Here is a 16,100-nt window from a genome sequence, read left to right on the forward strand (position 1 = left end):
AGTAGTTGTGGCGGATGGGCTTAGCTGCTACGTGGCATGTGGGATCTTCCCGGACCAGGGCTCGAACCCGCGTCCCCTGCATTGGCAGGCAGATTCTTTTTTTTTTTTAAATTTTATTTATTTTTTTATTTATGGCTGTGATGGGTCTTCGTTTCTGTGCGAGGGCTTTCTCTAGTTGTGGCAAGCGGGGGCCACTCTTCATCGCGGTGCGCGGGCCTCTCACTATCGCGGCCTCTCTTGTTGCGGAGCACAGGCTCCAGACGCGCAGGCTCAGTAATTGTGGCTCACAGGCCTAATTGCTCCGCGGCATGTGGGATCTTCCCACACCAGGGCCCGAACCCGTGTCCCCTGCATCGGCAGGCAGACTCTCAACCACTGCGCCACCAGGGAAGCCCAGAGTCATTTGGTTTTTTTAAAGATTTTTTTAAAAATTTATTTATTAATTTATTTTATTTTTGGCTGAGCTGGGTCTTCGTTGCTGCCCGTGGGCTTTCTCTAGTTGTGGCGAGTAGGGGCTACTCTTCGTTGCGGTGCACGGGCTTCTCATTGCAATGGCTTCTCTTGTTGCGGAGCATGGGCTCTAGGAGTACGGGCTTCAGTAGTTGTGGCTCGCGGGCTCAGCAGTTGTGGCTTGTGGGCTCTAGAGCGCAGGCTCAGTAGTTGTGGTGCACGGGCTTAACTGCGCCGCGGCATGTGGGATCTTCCCGGACCAGGGCTCAAACCCGTGTCTCCCGCACTGGCAGGCGGATTCTTAACCACTGCGCCACCAGGGAAGCCCCTGGAGTCATTCTTGATTCTCACACCTCACATCCAATCCATAAGCAAATCCTGTTGGCTCTATCTCAAAATATATCCAGACTATGACTACTTCTCACCACTTCCATTGCTACCACCCTAGTCTCTCACCAAGACTAATGCAATAGCCTAACTGGTCCCCCTACTTCACTCTTGCCCCCTAAACCTGTTGTTAACCCAGCAGCTAGAGCGATCCTTTCAAAACTTAAGGCAGATCATATCACTGATGTGCTCAAAAAGCAGAAACTACTCCCCACTCCACTCAGAATAAAGCCCACGTTGTTACATGGCCTCCCACAGTCACGTAAACCGGCTCCTTGACATCTCCCTCATCTCTTCTCCTACTACTCTCCTCCTCGCTCAGTCTACTCAAGCCATACCGGCCCGCTTGTTGTTTAACAAACACACTGTGCAAGCTCCCACTCTAGGGCCTTTACAAGGCTGTGTCCTCTGTCTGGAACATCTTTCCTTCAGCTATCTGCATGGCTCATCATTCCCTAACCTCCTTCGGGTCTCCGCTCAAATATGACCTTCTCTATCCGGACTATCCTATTTAAAATTACAGACATTCCTGTTCATTGATAACCCTTATTTTACTCTAATTTTCCTTTTTTTCCAGAGCACTTACCACTCTGTAACGTATTACATAACTTATGTACTATGCATATTGCCCACTCCTCCATTCCTTCCATAAAACAACCTCTAGGGCAGGATCTTTGTTTTGTTCACTGATGCATCTCAAGTGCCCAGGACAGTGTTCACTCAATACACATAATAGGTGTTCAACAAAGAACTTCTGAATGAATTTTTGAGTAACTGTGTCAGGTACTGAGCTAAGCACTTTATATACACTATTTCATTTAATCACTAGGGCCACCCTGGGAGATATGTATTAAACTCCCATTATAATTGAGGACCATAAAGATAAAATAACTTGTCCAAAGTTACAGAGTAATAAATGAAGTAGTATATGAAGCCAGGACTTAATTATACCTAACTTGAAAGGCTTAACCACTCATCTTCTCAAAGCTGGGTTTGAATGGGAAGAGAACTAAGCTGCTTTAGGATGTAACAAGGTCAAGAGTATGTGGAAGAAGAGACACTGATTTTGGATCCAATATAAGGAGCAGAGGCAAATAATTAACATTTAGGGAAATTCCTTCAATTTGCTTTGCTTCTAGTCCTATGGGCACAGAAATAAACGCTAATGGTTATCAGAAAGACATCATAAAAATGGAGGAAGAGAAATGAGACCCTGTAGCCTGAGCTCTATGGATGAGAAAACACGGGTTATCTTTTCTCTAAATTCACTGGAGTACTTATTTATCCCAGTGGTATAGAGTGATATACTAGCAGGGTTTTTTTTTTTTTTTTTTCATTAAAATGCTTTTTTTCCCCTAGATTCTATTGGCGTAGTACAAGTGTTGGTAAAATTATATTTGAGAAATATATCATCTATGCACAAACATTTACAGATTTAAATCTGAGGGAAAGATACAGATTTCTGCCAGCATTACCATCCCTGGAACACAGCCACGTTCATTTGTTTACCTATTGTCTATGGCTCCTTTCACACTGTAACAGTGAACCTGAGTAGTTGCAACAGAGAACATATGCCTGCAAAACTGAAAATATTTACTCTCTGGCACTTTACAGAAAAAAAATTATAAAACAAGTATTAAAATATAAGTTTCTTGATTTCTTGCATCAGTTCTATCACTCTTCCTGATATATTTGAAAACAAAACCTCTAAATTCTAGAATAAGCCATCTAACGTTTTTGTTCATGTTGATCATATAACTGAAAACATCTCAATAGCTTAAGTCCAAAGATAATGTGGTCTTGAACTTCCCTGGTGGCGCAGTGGTTAAGAATCCGCCTGCCAATGCAGGGGACACAGGTTGAAGCCCTGGTCGGGGAAGATTCCACATGCCGCAGAGCAACTAAGCCCATGCACCACAACTACTGAGCCTATGCTCTAGGGCCCATGTGCCACAACTACTGAGCCCACGTGCCACAGCTACTGAAGCCCGTGTGCCTAGAGCCCGTGCTCACAACGAGAAGCCACCGCAATGAGAAGCCCGCGCACCGCAACAAAGAGTAGCTCCCGCTCGCCACAACTAGAGAAAGCCCGTGTGCAGCAACGAAGACCCAACACAGCCAAAATCGATCAATCAATCAATCAATCAAATTTATTTATAAAAATAATAAATAAATAAAATTAAAGAAAACAAAAAAAACCTCTTCATTGTATATATACAAAATAAGAAAATCCTTTTCGGAGGGGTGGTGGTGGTGGGATGAATTGGGAGATTGGGATTGACATATATACACTAGTATGTATAAAATAGATAACTAATAAGAACCTGCTGTATAAAAAATAAATAAAATAAAATTCAAAAATTCAATCAATCAATAAAAAGAAAATCCTTTTCCTAATACAGCCCAATACAAAAATCTTTTAAGTTCCTCAAAGGACTATTTAGATGTTCCTTATGTTTTGCAAATAAAGTGATAGGTTATACTATTCACGATGACACTTAGGAAAGTAATTTAGCAAGTTAATAAAAACAGGTTATAGAAATACACTGCAAAGGAAACAGGAGAAATACTGAGTACAAAATGAGGTCAAAAAATTTTCTTTCTTTAAATATTTTATTTCAAGAAGTCAATTTCCACATTAAAAGATGAACCAATCCAAGATATTATTCATTAACATTTCTTCAAAATCATAAACACATTTAACTTAGATTTTAATATGGCTCTCAGCTTAAACATTTCCAACTACATTTTTCGTATCTTCAACCTAAACTTCCAACATAATAATTTTAAGACATTTATTTGTTTCCCAGAAGCTTTTCCTCAAAACAAAAAAATTATTTCCAAGTTAACATCTTCACATTGTTTTTCTCAAAATTAAACTTGCTATATTAACAGAAGTAGAAAGCTACCCATGAACTATTTCCAAATATTATTAAATTTTAAGCCTACAGAGCGTCTTCCCATTTTTCTCTAAATTTCATTTTTTTTTACAACACTATAGTCACACACATTTTAGTAAAACAAAAAATTTCTTGTCAACACTTTAAAGGAATTAAGTTTCAAATGTTACATGTAAGAAAGCACACTACTCTCTTTAAGGGCTAGACCTTTCTATGGCAAATGATATAAACATGAAATTAGCAATAAAATTATATAAAAAATTTGATTTTTAAAAATTGTACTATATCTTTATAATACAGAATGAAAACAAATCTGATCATATGCCTGTATAATCAGATCTGTGATCTCTTTATTAAAATGTAAATCATCAGATAATCTCTAATAATAAAACAATCCACAGTATTTCAAATTGCAAAGAAATGTTTCCTACCTTGCCTGCTTCTCTTTCTAAGTCGACATACTCTCGGCTAGGTGTTTGTCGCTGTTCTCCCTGCCAGCTGGCCGGAAAAAACTGGAGAGACAGATTGGTTCCTGTGGCCACAAAAGCCTTTTAGAAAAATCAATACAAACAGGATCAGGAGCAGGACATTACATAAATTATGCAGGCAGTCATTTATTTTTACATCAGTTTCTGTCTTAAGCCAGGCAGCACCAAGATTACTTAAAAGTAAAAAAACATGCACTCATCATTTTTCTTAAGTATTAAGTTACAAACATCTGATTCCATTTTGAGGACATTTGCCATTGGCTGCTTAAATATAAAATCAGACATGGAATCAATACTTTCTTTCAGGTCATTTTTTGCTGACGTTAGTATAGTGCACTGCTAATGTCTAACCAGAAGCCACCATCACTGTATTTAAAAACTTGTATTTTTAAATGTGAAAATCACTGAAGAGCTGAATATTTTGAATTTTAAAGCATACCACAATGTAAAGTTGTGTAAATGAGACATTTTAATTTTTCCTGATTTCTCTTGTCCAGAGAAACACTATGCTCCAAAACCCATGTTAAAAATGCACTTGGAGATGACTGGAAGTGAAAATATCTCCACAATATATCACATTGGGAGGAGCTCATTATCATGAATAAACTAACCAAATATCACTTCAAATGCTTTTTAATAACCAAAATTTATAAGATGAAGACAATATCCTCCATTATGGTTTTTAGCAGAATTCTCTCTCAGAGACAAAAATTCTAGTTTCAGGAAAGGCTCAGCTTAAAAAGTACAGACCTTTTCATCCCCATAGGTGTCTATTTTATCCAGTTTCCCAAATTCCAGTTACTTGCACAGTGAATACAAATAAATGTTAATTAATACCTTCCTACTGAAAAAAAAAATGCACCTGGGACTGTCTCTCCTCTGATAAACCATACACTAGCATGTGATGTGACTACTTCTCATCTCTCTAAAACCTTGGATGATTAAAAAAATATGCATTTTCTAAAATCTGACTTTAGGAGAACTGATTCTGACAATAACAAAAGAGTATTCATCTAATATTTATAAAAGATTTGGATGGCACAGCTCAACAGACAGACAATCTAAAACCATTTCAATAAAGTGTCATTCTGTGTAGCCCCTGAGCAATTTACTCTGTATTTCCCCCAAGTAAAAAATGGAAATAACAATGTCCCTCTTCCCCAGGGAAAATATGAAAGAAATAAGTAAAAAGCATTTGAAAAAAAATTTTTCTCATCATCTAAATGTAAACTCTTCTTTGTTGAAATCAGACAACTTTTTGTTTGTTTTATTTTAGTAACTAAAGTTCTTAAGCATAATTTGTTTCCAAGCATAGTCTTCATCTGAAAGCAAGGGGTTCACATTTTTGGGCAATTTGTTTAAAGCATTAGTTGATTCAGCTATCTGCTAGTTCCCCTGATGATTAAGGGCTTAGATTCTTTAGAGATAAAAATTACAGTACTTCCTGTATCTATGACTGGTACTAGTAGGTACAACTGTCAACCTAACTGCTAAATCTCTATAGACATCTTTAATGGCATTTCCCTAATCACTGGGATACCTTTTCTTGTGGTAAATATTTTATATGAATAGAGACTGAACAAACATCAATATTACAATATGAATCTTAAAAAAAAAATTTGCCCACTATTAGCATAAGTTTAAAAAACAACCATTGAACTGAAATGAACTAATAATAGTTCAAATGAAAACAGACACTAGGTGGCAAACTGCCTAGGCTGTGTGACCTGAGGCAAATTACTTAACTCAGAACCTCAGTTTCCAGTATTTGTAAAGTGCTTAGAACAGTACCAAGTAAATGCTACATGTATTTGCTAAATACAATGAGAAGTAATTTTGAGCTGAAGAAAACAGCCAACTTTTTCAGTCTCAGATAATGAAATTCTCAGGGCAGATAAGAGATTCTGCCCATGAATGAATACCCTCTGTCAAAATCACATAGCCATGTTTCTTCAGTATTCACCTAGTAACAAATCCTCCTGCCACCAGTGTATCCCAAATCAGCTCTGTGTTAGGTGAAGACATTCTGCAGCTCTTATTACCTCACCTCCTGCCTGAAGGCCAACCTCAGAAGAGATTTCCTGCTTCATCACTTCATGTCCATTATGTCATCAACATCCCTCTCTGAGACAGGAGAAGTGGTAAAAACACATCACTCTAAAATACCATTTCCCAAATTTATTTGACCACAGAACTCTTTTTTTTTTTTTTTTTACTGGAACACCTACACATACATAGGAGTTGGGAACATTCTGTTTGAAAACATAAAGATGTCACACTGGTAAAAGTGTCTGTATGGAGGATTTCTAGAATGTCCTGACTATATTTTATAGGTTTCATTAAACTGTAAAATAGCACACCTGTGCCAGTCCAACATACCTTTTATTCTTCCATCTTCAGGATTAAAAATACATAGTTTTTACTGCTTTCACAATAGAGTCACCATACCTCTCATAAGTATTTTTTTCTTTTATTAATCATTAGTGTTGACGATATCTCTAACACTCCTACTACAAGAGCTTATATAAGGAATAAATCATATTTTACCAAATAAATTCTACCCCTCACCCATAATCACTTTTATTTCATGCTATGATACGGAGTCCGGATAAGTTTTATAACTAAGAAGAGATGAGCATCACAGCCTTACACTGTTTCGCATCTAAATACAAAATAAATCCTTCATTAACCTCACTGATAAGTTAAGGAGATGTTCATAATAAAAAGAATAAAAGAGAGGGGGGACAGTGTTGGATATAGTTTTGGGAACTATGCATATTTTTATCATACATGGCTGCTGTCAAAATAGAAGCAAAAAAATGCCTTTTCCACACCTATTTTCCACCACCAAATAAGTAAAAGCCACAGCCTGTTTTAAGTCATAAGATAAATTTTGGGCATTAAATGAAGTAACCTCTAAATTCAAATAATCAAGTACTTATGATGCAAAAGACACTGTGCAAAACCCATACAGAGGGGGCATACACGGAATTAATGTGGTCTCCATCCTCTAGAAGCTAAAAATCTCTCAATTTAAATATAGCTAACATTGAATTAAAGGGGGGGAAACTAGAAAGAGAGGGAAATGTGAAATTCCTTCCAAATACAAAGTTACTTCCAAAACATCCATGGGTTGGGTATACCATCCACCTATTCCAAAAGGAAATCCAGACAAAGGATGATATAATCACTGAGCCAACTAATGAATGATTCTTCTACCACTCAGTGCCAAAACCAGAAAGTATCTGTCCTATACATTTGAATCATACAACTATGACAAACACTCAAAAAAGTGGGCTAAAATCTAGACATTTTCTTTTATAATGTGCAATAATGACCAAATATTCTAGAGTTCCTAATAAATTTGGCCAGTATCTTCTCATGATCTGTAATACAATTCTAAAAAGCCTTCATTTTAAGCATCAAAATATTTTTTAAAAATAAACGATTTCAGTGATGAAAAGGGAGAATTTTATGATATGTGAATTATGTCTCAATACCAATAAATAGATTCTCTACTGTACAAGGAATGGGAGAAGCAAATGTTTCAATATGTCTTCCTATTGTTAACCTAAATTCAAACTGCTCCCGTACCTTCAAGTGTGTGCAGATGCAATGGTCCAAGTCATGGAGCAGATAATCAGATTCCATTATATAGTGCTTCAACTTTTTTTTAAATTAATAATCAACCTCTTCTCTTTAGTTTTTTCCTATGCACTTTTTGGCTTCATCATTCTCTCTTCATTAGCACCTCCAGTAGGACAAACCAAAAGGAGATGAGGGGAACTAGGACACTTGAATTTTTTTCAACATGAGGTTTCACGGAGGTAAGGCACCAAATCGACCACCTAAAACAGGGCCTCGGATCAACAGTGGGTTTTGCAAATCCATGCAATTCTTTAGTAACTTCAGGCCTAAACGGGATATGTTTTTTAGGTTTGGGGAAAAAACAAAAACAAAAAAACACCAAATGGTTTCTTTCTGATTCTCCTGAAGCTTAACATTCTAAGAAAAGAAGATGGCACGTTCTTGAGGGCTTTTTTTCCCCCTCTATTAGGACAACAGATAACTGGATTTACTCTCAGATTTATTCTCAGCTATACTGAAAATAAGACAGTTTCACATATAGGTTTACGAAAAATCTAGCGTCTAAGAGACAAACTATCGCCCAAGAATCAGAAGCCCAATTTTTTCCGTACGGGTGTTTTCTTCCTACTAATAATCGACCCTTTCTTTAATCAGTGTTACAGCCTATACAACGACCTTTCCTTGTTTAGTTGGGCTCCGGTTTGAGTTCCACTCGCGGCAAAGTGTTTGCCGAGTCGCGTCTGGGAAACATAATCCACCCGCCGAGAACCACAGGGAAGCGTCTCCCCGCGAGGACGCGGCCCGCCAGTGTCTGGTTTCGCATTTTGAATCCCGAGTAGGAAGTGAGACGGCGCCCGCTCAGTTCCGGGAGCCGCGGCGTCCGCGGCGCCGTCCGGAACCGGCCTGGGCCGCGGCGGCCCCCGCGCAACAAGTGACCCGCGCGCGGCTCGCTCCCCCGTGCCCCCGGCCCCCTGCCCCGCCGACTTACGATTTCCGAGCGGCCGTCGCGGCAGGCGTTCTGGAAGCGCGCCTGGCGCTCCTCGTGGGGCCGGTCCCTGAAGCCCGTGTACTTAATCTGCAAGGCAGAGACGGCCCGAAATCAGAAGCCAAATCCGCGATGCCGCCCGCCCCGCGCGGCACCGATAAGGGCAACCAGAGTCTGCGGGCAGATGGTTGCCCGGGCGAGACTGCCCCTCCGCAGGCGCGCCGGCGCGGGGTTCCCGGGAGCCGCGCCGCCCAAACTTTTCTCCGCCCGGGCCCGCTCGGGGCGCGCCGCGGCCTCCCCGCCGCCCGCCTGCCTCACCTCACATTCGCGGCTCAGCTTCCTGAAGAACTCCTCGTTCTCGAACTTGCTTCTCTGGTCGGGCACGACGCGCGGCATCTTCCCGCCCTGAGGCTGCGCCGGCCGGCCGGGCTCCGGGCTTCCGCGGGCACCCGCTGGCCGGCTCTGCGCTGACCGACTGACCGCGCACCCGCGGCGCCCTGACTCTCGCTTCTCTTTGTTTCAGGCGCCCGCCCGCGTGGGCTCCCGCGCCGGGAGTCTGAGATGCCGCCGCCCGCTCGAGCCCAGCCCACGCCGCCGCCGCCGCCGCCGCCGCCTCAGCCGTTGCCTACCGCCCGCGCGGACCCAGCACTCGCCGCCTCCGGCCGCCGCCGCCGCCGCCGCCGCCGCCGCCGCCACTTCCTCTCACCGCCCACCTCGCTAGCCCGCCCGCCCCGCCCCCGTCGGCCCCACCCCTCCTCCTCGCGCGCCCGCCCGCCCCAAACTCCAGCAAACAAAACGCACCATTCACAACTCCGAGCCGCGCATGCGCTGCCCGTCCGCCCTCGGCGCCGCTGGGCTGCAGCGAAGCGGAGCTCCTCCCGCGGCGCGGCCCTCTTCCCCTGGACCGCCCGCGGGCCACTTGGTGTGGAATCGTCCGGTGGGGATCTGCCCGGTTCTTGGAGACAGGGAGCGGCCCGTGCGGGTTCTTCCTTTCCACTGGAACTTTTGGGCTCCACAGCAGCGCGGAGTAACCCCAAAATGTCACGTGAATGCGAGGAAACTTAAGTCCTTGGAGACTTTGCGTCCGAGAACCGACCGGGAGGGGTGTAGGCTGTGCACATCAAACACTAAAGATGGAAAGAGACCAAAGAATCCTTCTGAATCCGCATCATGGTGGAAAGGTCGGAGCCGTTGGAGTCAGAAGGGCCTCAAATGGGATCTCACTCAACTCCCCTGCCTGCTGGCTGAGGCCCTTAGATAGGCAATGGACCGCTCTAAGCCTCAGTTTGCTTTTTTCCAAAATGCAGACACTCACAAGCTCGCAGTGTTAGCATGAGAGCCTTTATGTAATTCTAGCACGTGATGAGCACTCAATAAATTTAAGTTTCTAAAGAACAAGCTGACTTATATAACCCAATATCAGTTCATATATTTACACAAATGTGCAAATTCTAAAAAACAAGTTCTAGGGAAGTCATTTAGCCCAAGCTGGAGAGAGCCTGATATGGGATTTATGGCAGAGCTTGACTCAAAGTTGGTCTTCAATAAATTCTGATTCTTAAAATCTCAGCTTGTCAAAACTCAGTCCAAGTATGGCAAATAGGTGCCAACTCTGATTGACAGTAGCTGGCCTTATTGCAAAGGATTGTGAGGCTACACTTAAGCTCACAGGAATTAGTGCCAAGGGCAGTTGGCAATGTCTGCCTGAATGCAGGATTTGGCAGACTTTCCCACCGCTTTCTAGTCCAATCCAATCTCGTTTTTACGGATATGGAACTGAGCTAGGATGATGGAGTATCCTGGTTTTAGCAGTAAAAGTCCCATGTCCCAGGAAACCACTCAGTCCCTGGCAAACTGGATTGGTTGTTCACCCTGAGGTCCAGTTAGTGACTGATTGCCCAAGGTCAGGGAGAGAGTTTTCAGCAAAATCAAACCTGTAGGCTGGTGGTTTTCACAAACACACTCTTTCTGAATAGCAAACATAGAATCAACTCCTTCTAAGGGCATTCTCCCTGGCCTACACCTAGCCAGTGTGAATGTATGTCTGTACACAAACAGAAAGGGTATACGTAGATATGGATGTCACCAGCCACTGTTGTTGGGCCTCCAGCTATCCCAGAATCTTTCCCTCAGGTGTCTTTCAATTGCAAGTGACTGAAAACCAATTCAAAAAAACTTAAAGCTAAAAAGTTGTCAGTTTTACTTTAAGTAAACAAATCACAGAGAGGGACTCTTCGTTTCTCCATTGCTTCTCACTGCTAATTCTCTCAGCCTCTCTTCAATGGCATTCATTTCCTGACAAAGGATGGGAGCAGCCACTTCTCCATCTCCAAAGTCTCCATCTCCCAGATTGGCCCAGTCTGGGTCTCATACTCTCCCCTCTGCCAAAATCACCATTTCCAGGCAGATGTGATGACACTGGCCAACTTATGTCACATGCTCGCCCATTGCGGATTGGGGGCCTGAGACTGGCAGCTTCAGAGAGAAGCTGATGGTTGAAAGAAGGGAAGAGCAGTTTTCCCAAAAGGAGGGAGTGAGAGTAGTACATGGTGGGCCCACTGAACAGTTTGTATCAGCTACACCTGGCAAAAGGTGCCATTTTAGTTTCACTGCCTAAAGATTCTGGTGAAACTGAAGGGGGAAACTTCACATCAGCACAAAGTGTGGATACAACCAGCCTTAAAACATCTGCACTTTATGTTAGGAGGTAAGTGAGGCAGCCTCTACCCCAAGTTACCAAGGCAGAACTAAGTCACTCACAAGGAATAGAAGTTTTCATCCATCTGCTGCTTCTCCCTTAAGTCTTTCCAGTTCAACTAAGAAGACCTTTGGGCACGAGGACAACACAGCCATTGTTTAAATGAGAGGAAGATGATGAGTTTGTTCTCAGTCAATATGGACTGTGGTCTGGGGAACAGAGTTTCTGCTGTTGACTTCTATAGCAGGAAAAAAGGATATCCCATGTGATGCCATGCAACACCACCACATTCTGTTTAGGTAGACATTTGTGTAAAACCTTTCATTTCTGTCTCCAAAAGATGATTCACAGGGAAGCACTCTTACTCCACAGTGGGTCCAGGTAGGGCTCACGGACCTGCAGCTGACCTTGGTGTTTGGATTCTAGCAATAATTGTTTCTGGGGCTTCCCTGGTGGCGCAGTGGTTAAGAATCCACCTGCCAATGCAGGGCACACGGGTTCGAGCCCTGGGCCGGGAAGATCCCACATGCCGTGGAGCAACTAAGCCCATGCACCACAACTACTGAGCCTGCAAGCCACAACTACTGAGCCCATGTGCCACAACTACGGAAGCCCATGCGCTTAGAGCCCATGCTCCGCAACAAGAGAAGCCCCCACAATGAGAAGCCCGCGCCCTGCAACGAAGAGTAGCCCCCACTCGCCGCAACAAGAGAAAAGCCCGTGTGCAGCAACAAAGACCCAATGCAGCCAAAAAAAAAAAAAAAAAAAAAATTGTTTCTGCCTTGGGAAATGTGGAATAAATAAAAGTTGAAATCTCACTAGAGTGGCCTAGATGCTCAGACAGACATGAACTTCTTGTTGTTGTTGTTCCCAAGTTTTATTCAAGAACTCATACAAAATATTCCAGATAGTTGAATTTTAATCCTCATCTTCCTCCTCTTCTTCATCTCGATTAATCTGGAAGAAACGCAGTTCGTAACTCTCTTTGCTGTTAGCAACTATGCATAACCAATCATGTAGATTATTCTTCTTCAAATATTTTCTGGTGAGATATTTCAAATACCTTTCCGGAGAAGGCACCTCAGACGTTACAGTGATCCTGCTCTTGCTTCTTTTGATTGTTACAACCCCTCCACCAAGATTCCCAGCTTTTCCATTCACTTTGATTCTCTCCTAAAGAAACTGCTCAAAATTGGCAGCATCCATGATTCCATCTTTTACAGGGTGGATGCAGTCAAGGGTAAACTTCAGCACTAGCTTCTTTTTTTGCCCCCCTTCGCCACAGGCTTTTTCACAGGGGCCATGGCAGCAGCAGAGGCAGAAAGCCCCCATGAACTTTTTTGACAAGGAAAAGGTCATGGTCAAGACAAATCCCTTCCAGGCTCAAGGGGGCAGGACTAGGAGCAGTGGGAGTTCAGAGCAGGACAGAGAACTCTAAGTGTCAGCCTCCCAGGGGTGGGGAATGACGTCCTGAAGGAAAGGGATGGGAAAGTCTGCCAGGCGGACCCAGAACAGCAGCACCACAGACAGCCTTAGGCAACTCCAGGCCACAGGGTAACCCACACTCGCCATTGTCTGGCGTCCAACCGGCCAGGATGATCGGGAAACGAGCCGCAGGCTGAAGGAGGCCATCTCCTCGACTGACCTCTGTATGCCTTTTTGGGTTGTTGTTAATTTTTTTTCACTTATTTTAAAAACTGGATTAAAGGAAATTAATAAAGGAAAATTTCACCTACATCAGGTATATTTAGCTCTGTGCTTCTGTCCAGATGGATATGGATTGGTCCAGGCACCACCCAGTGAAGGAGTTTGCTAAGAGCCAGCTCTAGTAGGGCCCACAGATGGAAGCCTGAGGGTGTCTGTTCATTGCCTAGAAACACCCTCCCAACCCCACAAACCTGGCTGAATTCTCTGAAGCCCTGCTGCTTGGAGCCTTCCTTTCCTAAGGATTCCGTCAGCCCAGGCCCTCCTCTCTCCTACTTTCCCAGTGGGCAGCTGCTCCCACTGATCTTGAATGGGTGGGCAGAGAAAGCACAATACCCCTGAGTAGGGTATTGAGGGAACCCTTAATTGTCTGGCCCAACTGTGAAGCTCTGAACTGGGTGCTTTTATGCCCCTTATGTCAGTTAATTCCCACAACCACCTTCTAAGACAGGCCTCCTTGTCCCTGTCTGACAGATAAGGAAATAGAGGCTCTGAAAAGGTAAATAAGTGACCACAGGACATGGACAAGACCCTGACCCATGAGAGATAATGAAATGGCTAAGCCTTTGGGGTGTATCCTCTTTGTCCACTCCTCACCATAACCCTGCAAGTTTGTTGTTATTGACCCTATTCTACAGATGAGGAAACTGGGGTTCAGAGGGGCTGGTGCCCTTAACCATTCCGTTCCAAGGCCTTTACCGGAAGAGATGCCAAAAGTCCTGCTTGTCTCCTTAACTGAACTGCGAGCTTGTGGAGAGCTGTGGCTGGGGTCATTCCTCCTGAAGCACCCTACCATGCTCCCAAAGGGGCCCCAACGGGTTGAATGAAGGGGTCCTGCCGTGGGCCTTGAGGCAGGACGTGGCTCTTGCCCTTGATGGCTACACATTCCTGCCCCCTGAGCCCAACTGTTTGTCCCTCCTTGGCTTGGAAGGTCAAGGCCTAGACATCCTGCCACCCAGGTCCAGCAGAAAGGATGGCTTTATACAGATCTGGTGTTAGCTGCCACCCACATCTGCCTCTCCTCAAAGTGAGGGTGAAGTCCTTCCAGGTCCCTGAGCCACTGGTGCACTATTTTCTAAAGAAACAGTTTCCCGTCAGTTAGTGAGGAAATAGTGTACCATCTTGAAGCTGAAATAGGATCTGGAGCCACAGATGAATGTTGAGGGGGGTGGGAGAGAAGGAGAATTAGGGGCTGGCACAGAGCCACTAAAGCCTGGCTCTCCCCAGCTTCTAGTTTTTGGATGGAGATGAGCTTAAGTCCAGGATGAGGGTATCATCTGCCTAAATGAGGCAGTTTCCTGAGCCCTAAATAATTTTTTGGAGATATAATTCACATACCATACAATTCACCATTAGGCCCTTAAGAATTTCCCCTCCGGGAGGTTTTCCCGCTTCTTAACTGCCCTGCCACACTCCCTCCATCAGCTCAGCCATCCCAGAGGGAGAGGAAAGCAGAGAGGAGCAAGTTTCCCCAGAATAGCATTTCTTCAGTGTTGGGATCAATAAACGCGTTTGCTTAAAAGGAACCAGATGATTTCATCCTTGTAATTACAAGTTTGACGTTTGCAAATCTTGCCCAGGCTCCAAATGAGCCTCTTTGTCATGGGAGGTGGAGGAGTTTGTCTGGATGGCTGGGGATGGGGACTGAACCTGGTGTGGTGGGAAGAGGGCCAGGCTGGTGTCAGGAGGCCTGGCTGACCATCTGCGAGGGCTGCTGGACTGCTCCCCTTCCCCTCCCCTACTCTCCAAGTTTCTGGAGGGTGATGGGAAACAGACTACACTAGGGAACTGGAGAATGCAGCGCTCTAACCACACCGCCCTCCTGCTTAAACCCCTCCCCCAAGTCTCCGGTTTGCCTATGGCTGAGAGGCAAAGTCCCTCAGCCCAGAGTTCATGATCCCCTGACAGTCATCACTTTCCTTCCCAATCCCATCTCCCATCATTTCTCTCCATGGCACCCTGTAATCCAGCCACACTGGCCTGCCTGCGTTTCCCACATGCCTCCGTGCCTTTGCTCTAACTGTTCCCTCTACAGAGCATGACTTCCTCCCTTTTCTCTGCTGGGAAAACTCATACTTTTTCTTTAAATATGAGTTCAGGGGCCTTTGATTGTCCTCTGCAGAGTGACTGCACCACAGTGTCACCTCATTCTCTCCGTTGTGTCCATTCAATATGCCAGGGAGATGGTCAGCACACCTAGGACACAGCAGTACCCTGGGTTCTGGAAGGAGTTGGCTCCCCACTAATTTGTGTTTATTTTACTTCTGTGCAGGCTTCATATGAGTGTCTCTCACTCCACCCTTACATTTCGTTTTAATTATTTAAAACTTGTGTGTATTTATTGTAGAAAATTTAGGAAATATAGGAAAAGAAGAGAGTCCACCACTTCAAAACAATCATTGCTAACATTTCAGTATATTTTCTTTGGCCTCTTTCTATCCACATTTCTTCACCCAGCTATGACATTCTATATGTACAGTTTTGAATGTTCCATTATGACCTAACCTTATGGCATAAGTATTTTCCCACGTAATCATATAAAACTCCTAATGGCATCTTGGCTGATCCCCTATTGTCGGACATTTATTTAGGTTGTTTCCCATTATTCACTGTTATAAAATAAGGCTTCTGTGAACATCGTGGTGCTTAAGGCTTTTTCTTAAAAATTTTGGATAGTGTTTTTAGGGTCAATTTCCAGAAATAGATCCACTATGTCAAAAGACACAGGCATTTTAAGATTCCTGATACCTGTAGCCAAATTTCTCTTTGGCACTGCCTCTTCTCTCTTCTTGAGTCTTAAAAATCTGGTCCCTCCTCCCTCCATTTCTCTTCTCACTATCTCAGACACAGGAAATGCTAACCAAGAATAAACCAAGACCTGCAGAGAGAGATCAATGGAT

At 43.9% G+C, this 16,100-nt stretch overlaps 1 protein-coding gene and 1 pseudogene across 3 annotated transcripts in view; both read right to left on the minus strand.

The window, feature by feature from the left end:
* The window catches only part of CBFB (core-binding factor subunit beta), a 61,791-nt gene extending 52,336 nt beyond the window's left edge, over window positions 1-9,455 (minus strand). The window contains exons 1-3 of one of the 3 annotated variants that reach the window (XM_068527629.1): window positions 9,117-9,449; window positions 8,802-8,888; window positions 4,169-4,285 (exon numbers count right to left, since the gene is read on the minus strand). In XM_068527629.1, the coding sequence (XP_068383730.1) occupies window positions 4,169-4,285; window positions 8,802-8,888; window positions 9,117-9,194 (282 nt within the window). In that variant the 5' untranslated portion in view covers window positions 9,195-9,449. Of the gene's footprint in view, window positions 1-4,168; window positions 4,286-8,801; window positions 8,889-9,116 lie in introns of all 3 variants that reach the window. The other 2 variants (XM_068527630.1, XM_068527628.1) reach the window with 2 other exon arrangements.
* Window positions 9,456-12,414: 2,959 nt separating this feature from the next.
* LOC137753304 (large ribosomal subunit protein eL22 pseudogene) lies at window positions 12,415-12,800 on the minus strand (annotated as a pseudogene).
* Between the last annotated feature and the right edge of the window lie 3,300 nt (window positions 12,801-16,100).

This window comes from Eschrichtius robustus, chromosome 19 (assembly GCF_028021215.1).
Source record: "Eschrichtius robustus isolate mEscRob2 chromosome 19, mEscRob2.pri, whole genome shotgun sequence".
In the NCBI taxonomy this organism is placed as follows: domain Eukaryota; kingdom Metazoa; phylum Chordata; class Mammalia; order Artiodactyla; family Eschrichtiidae; genus Eschrichtius; species Eschrichtius robustus.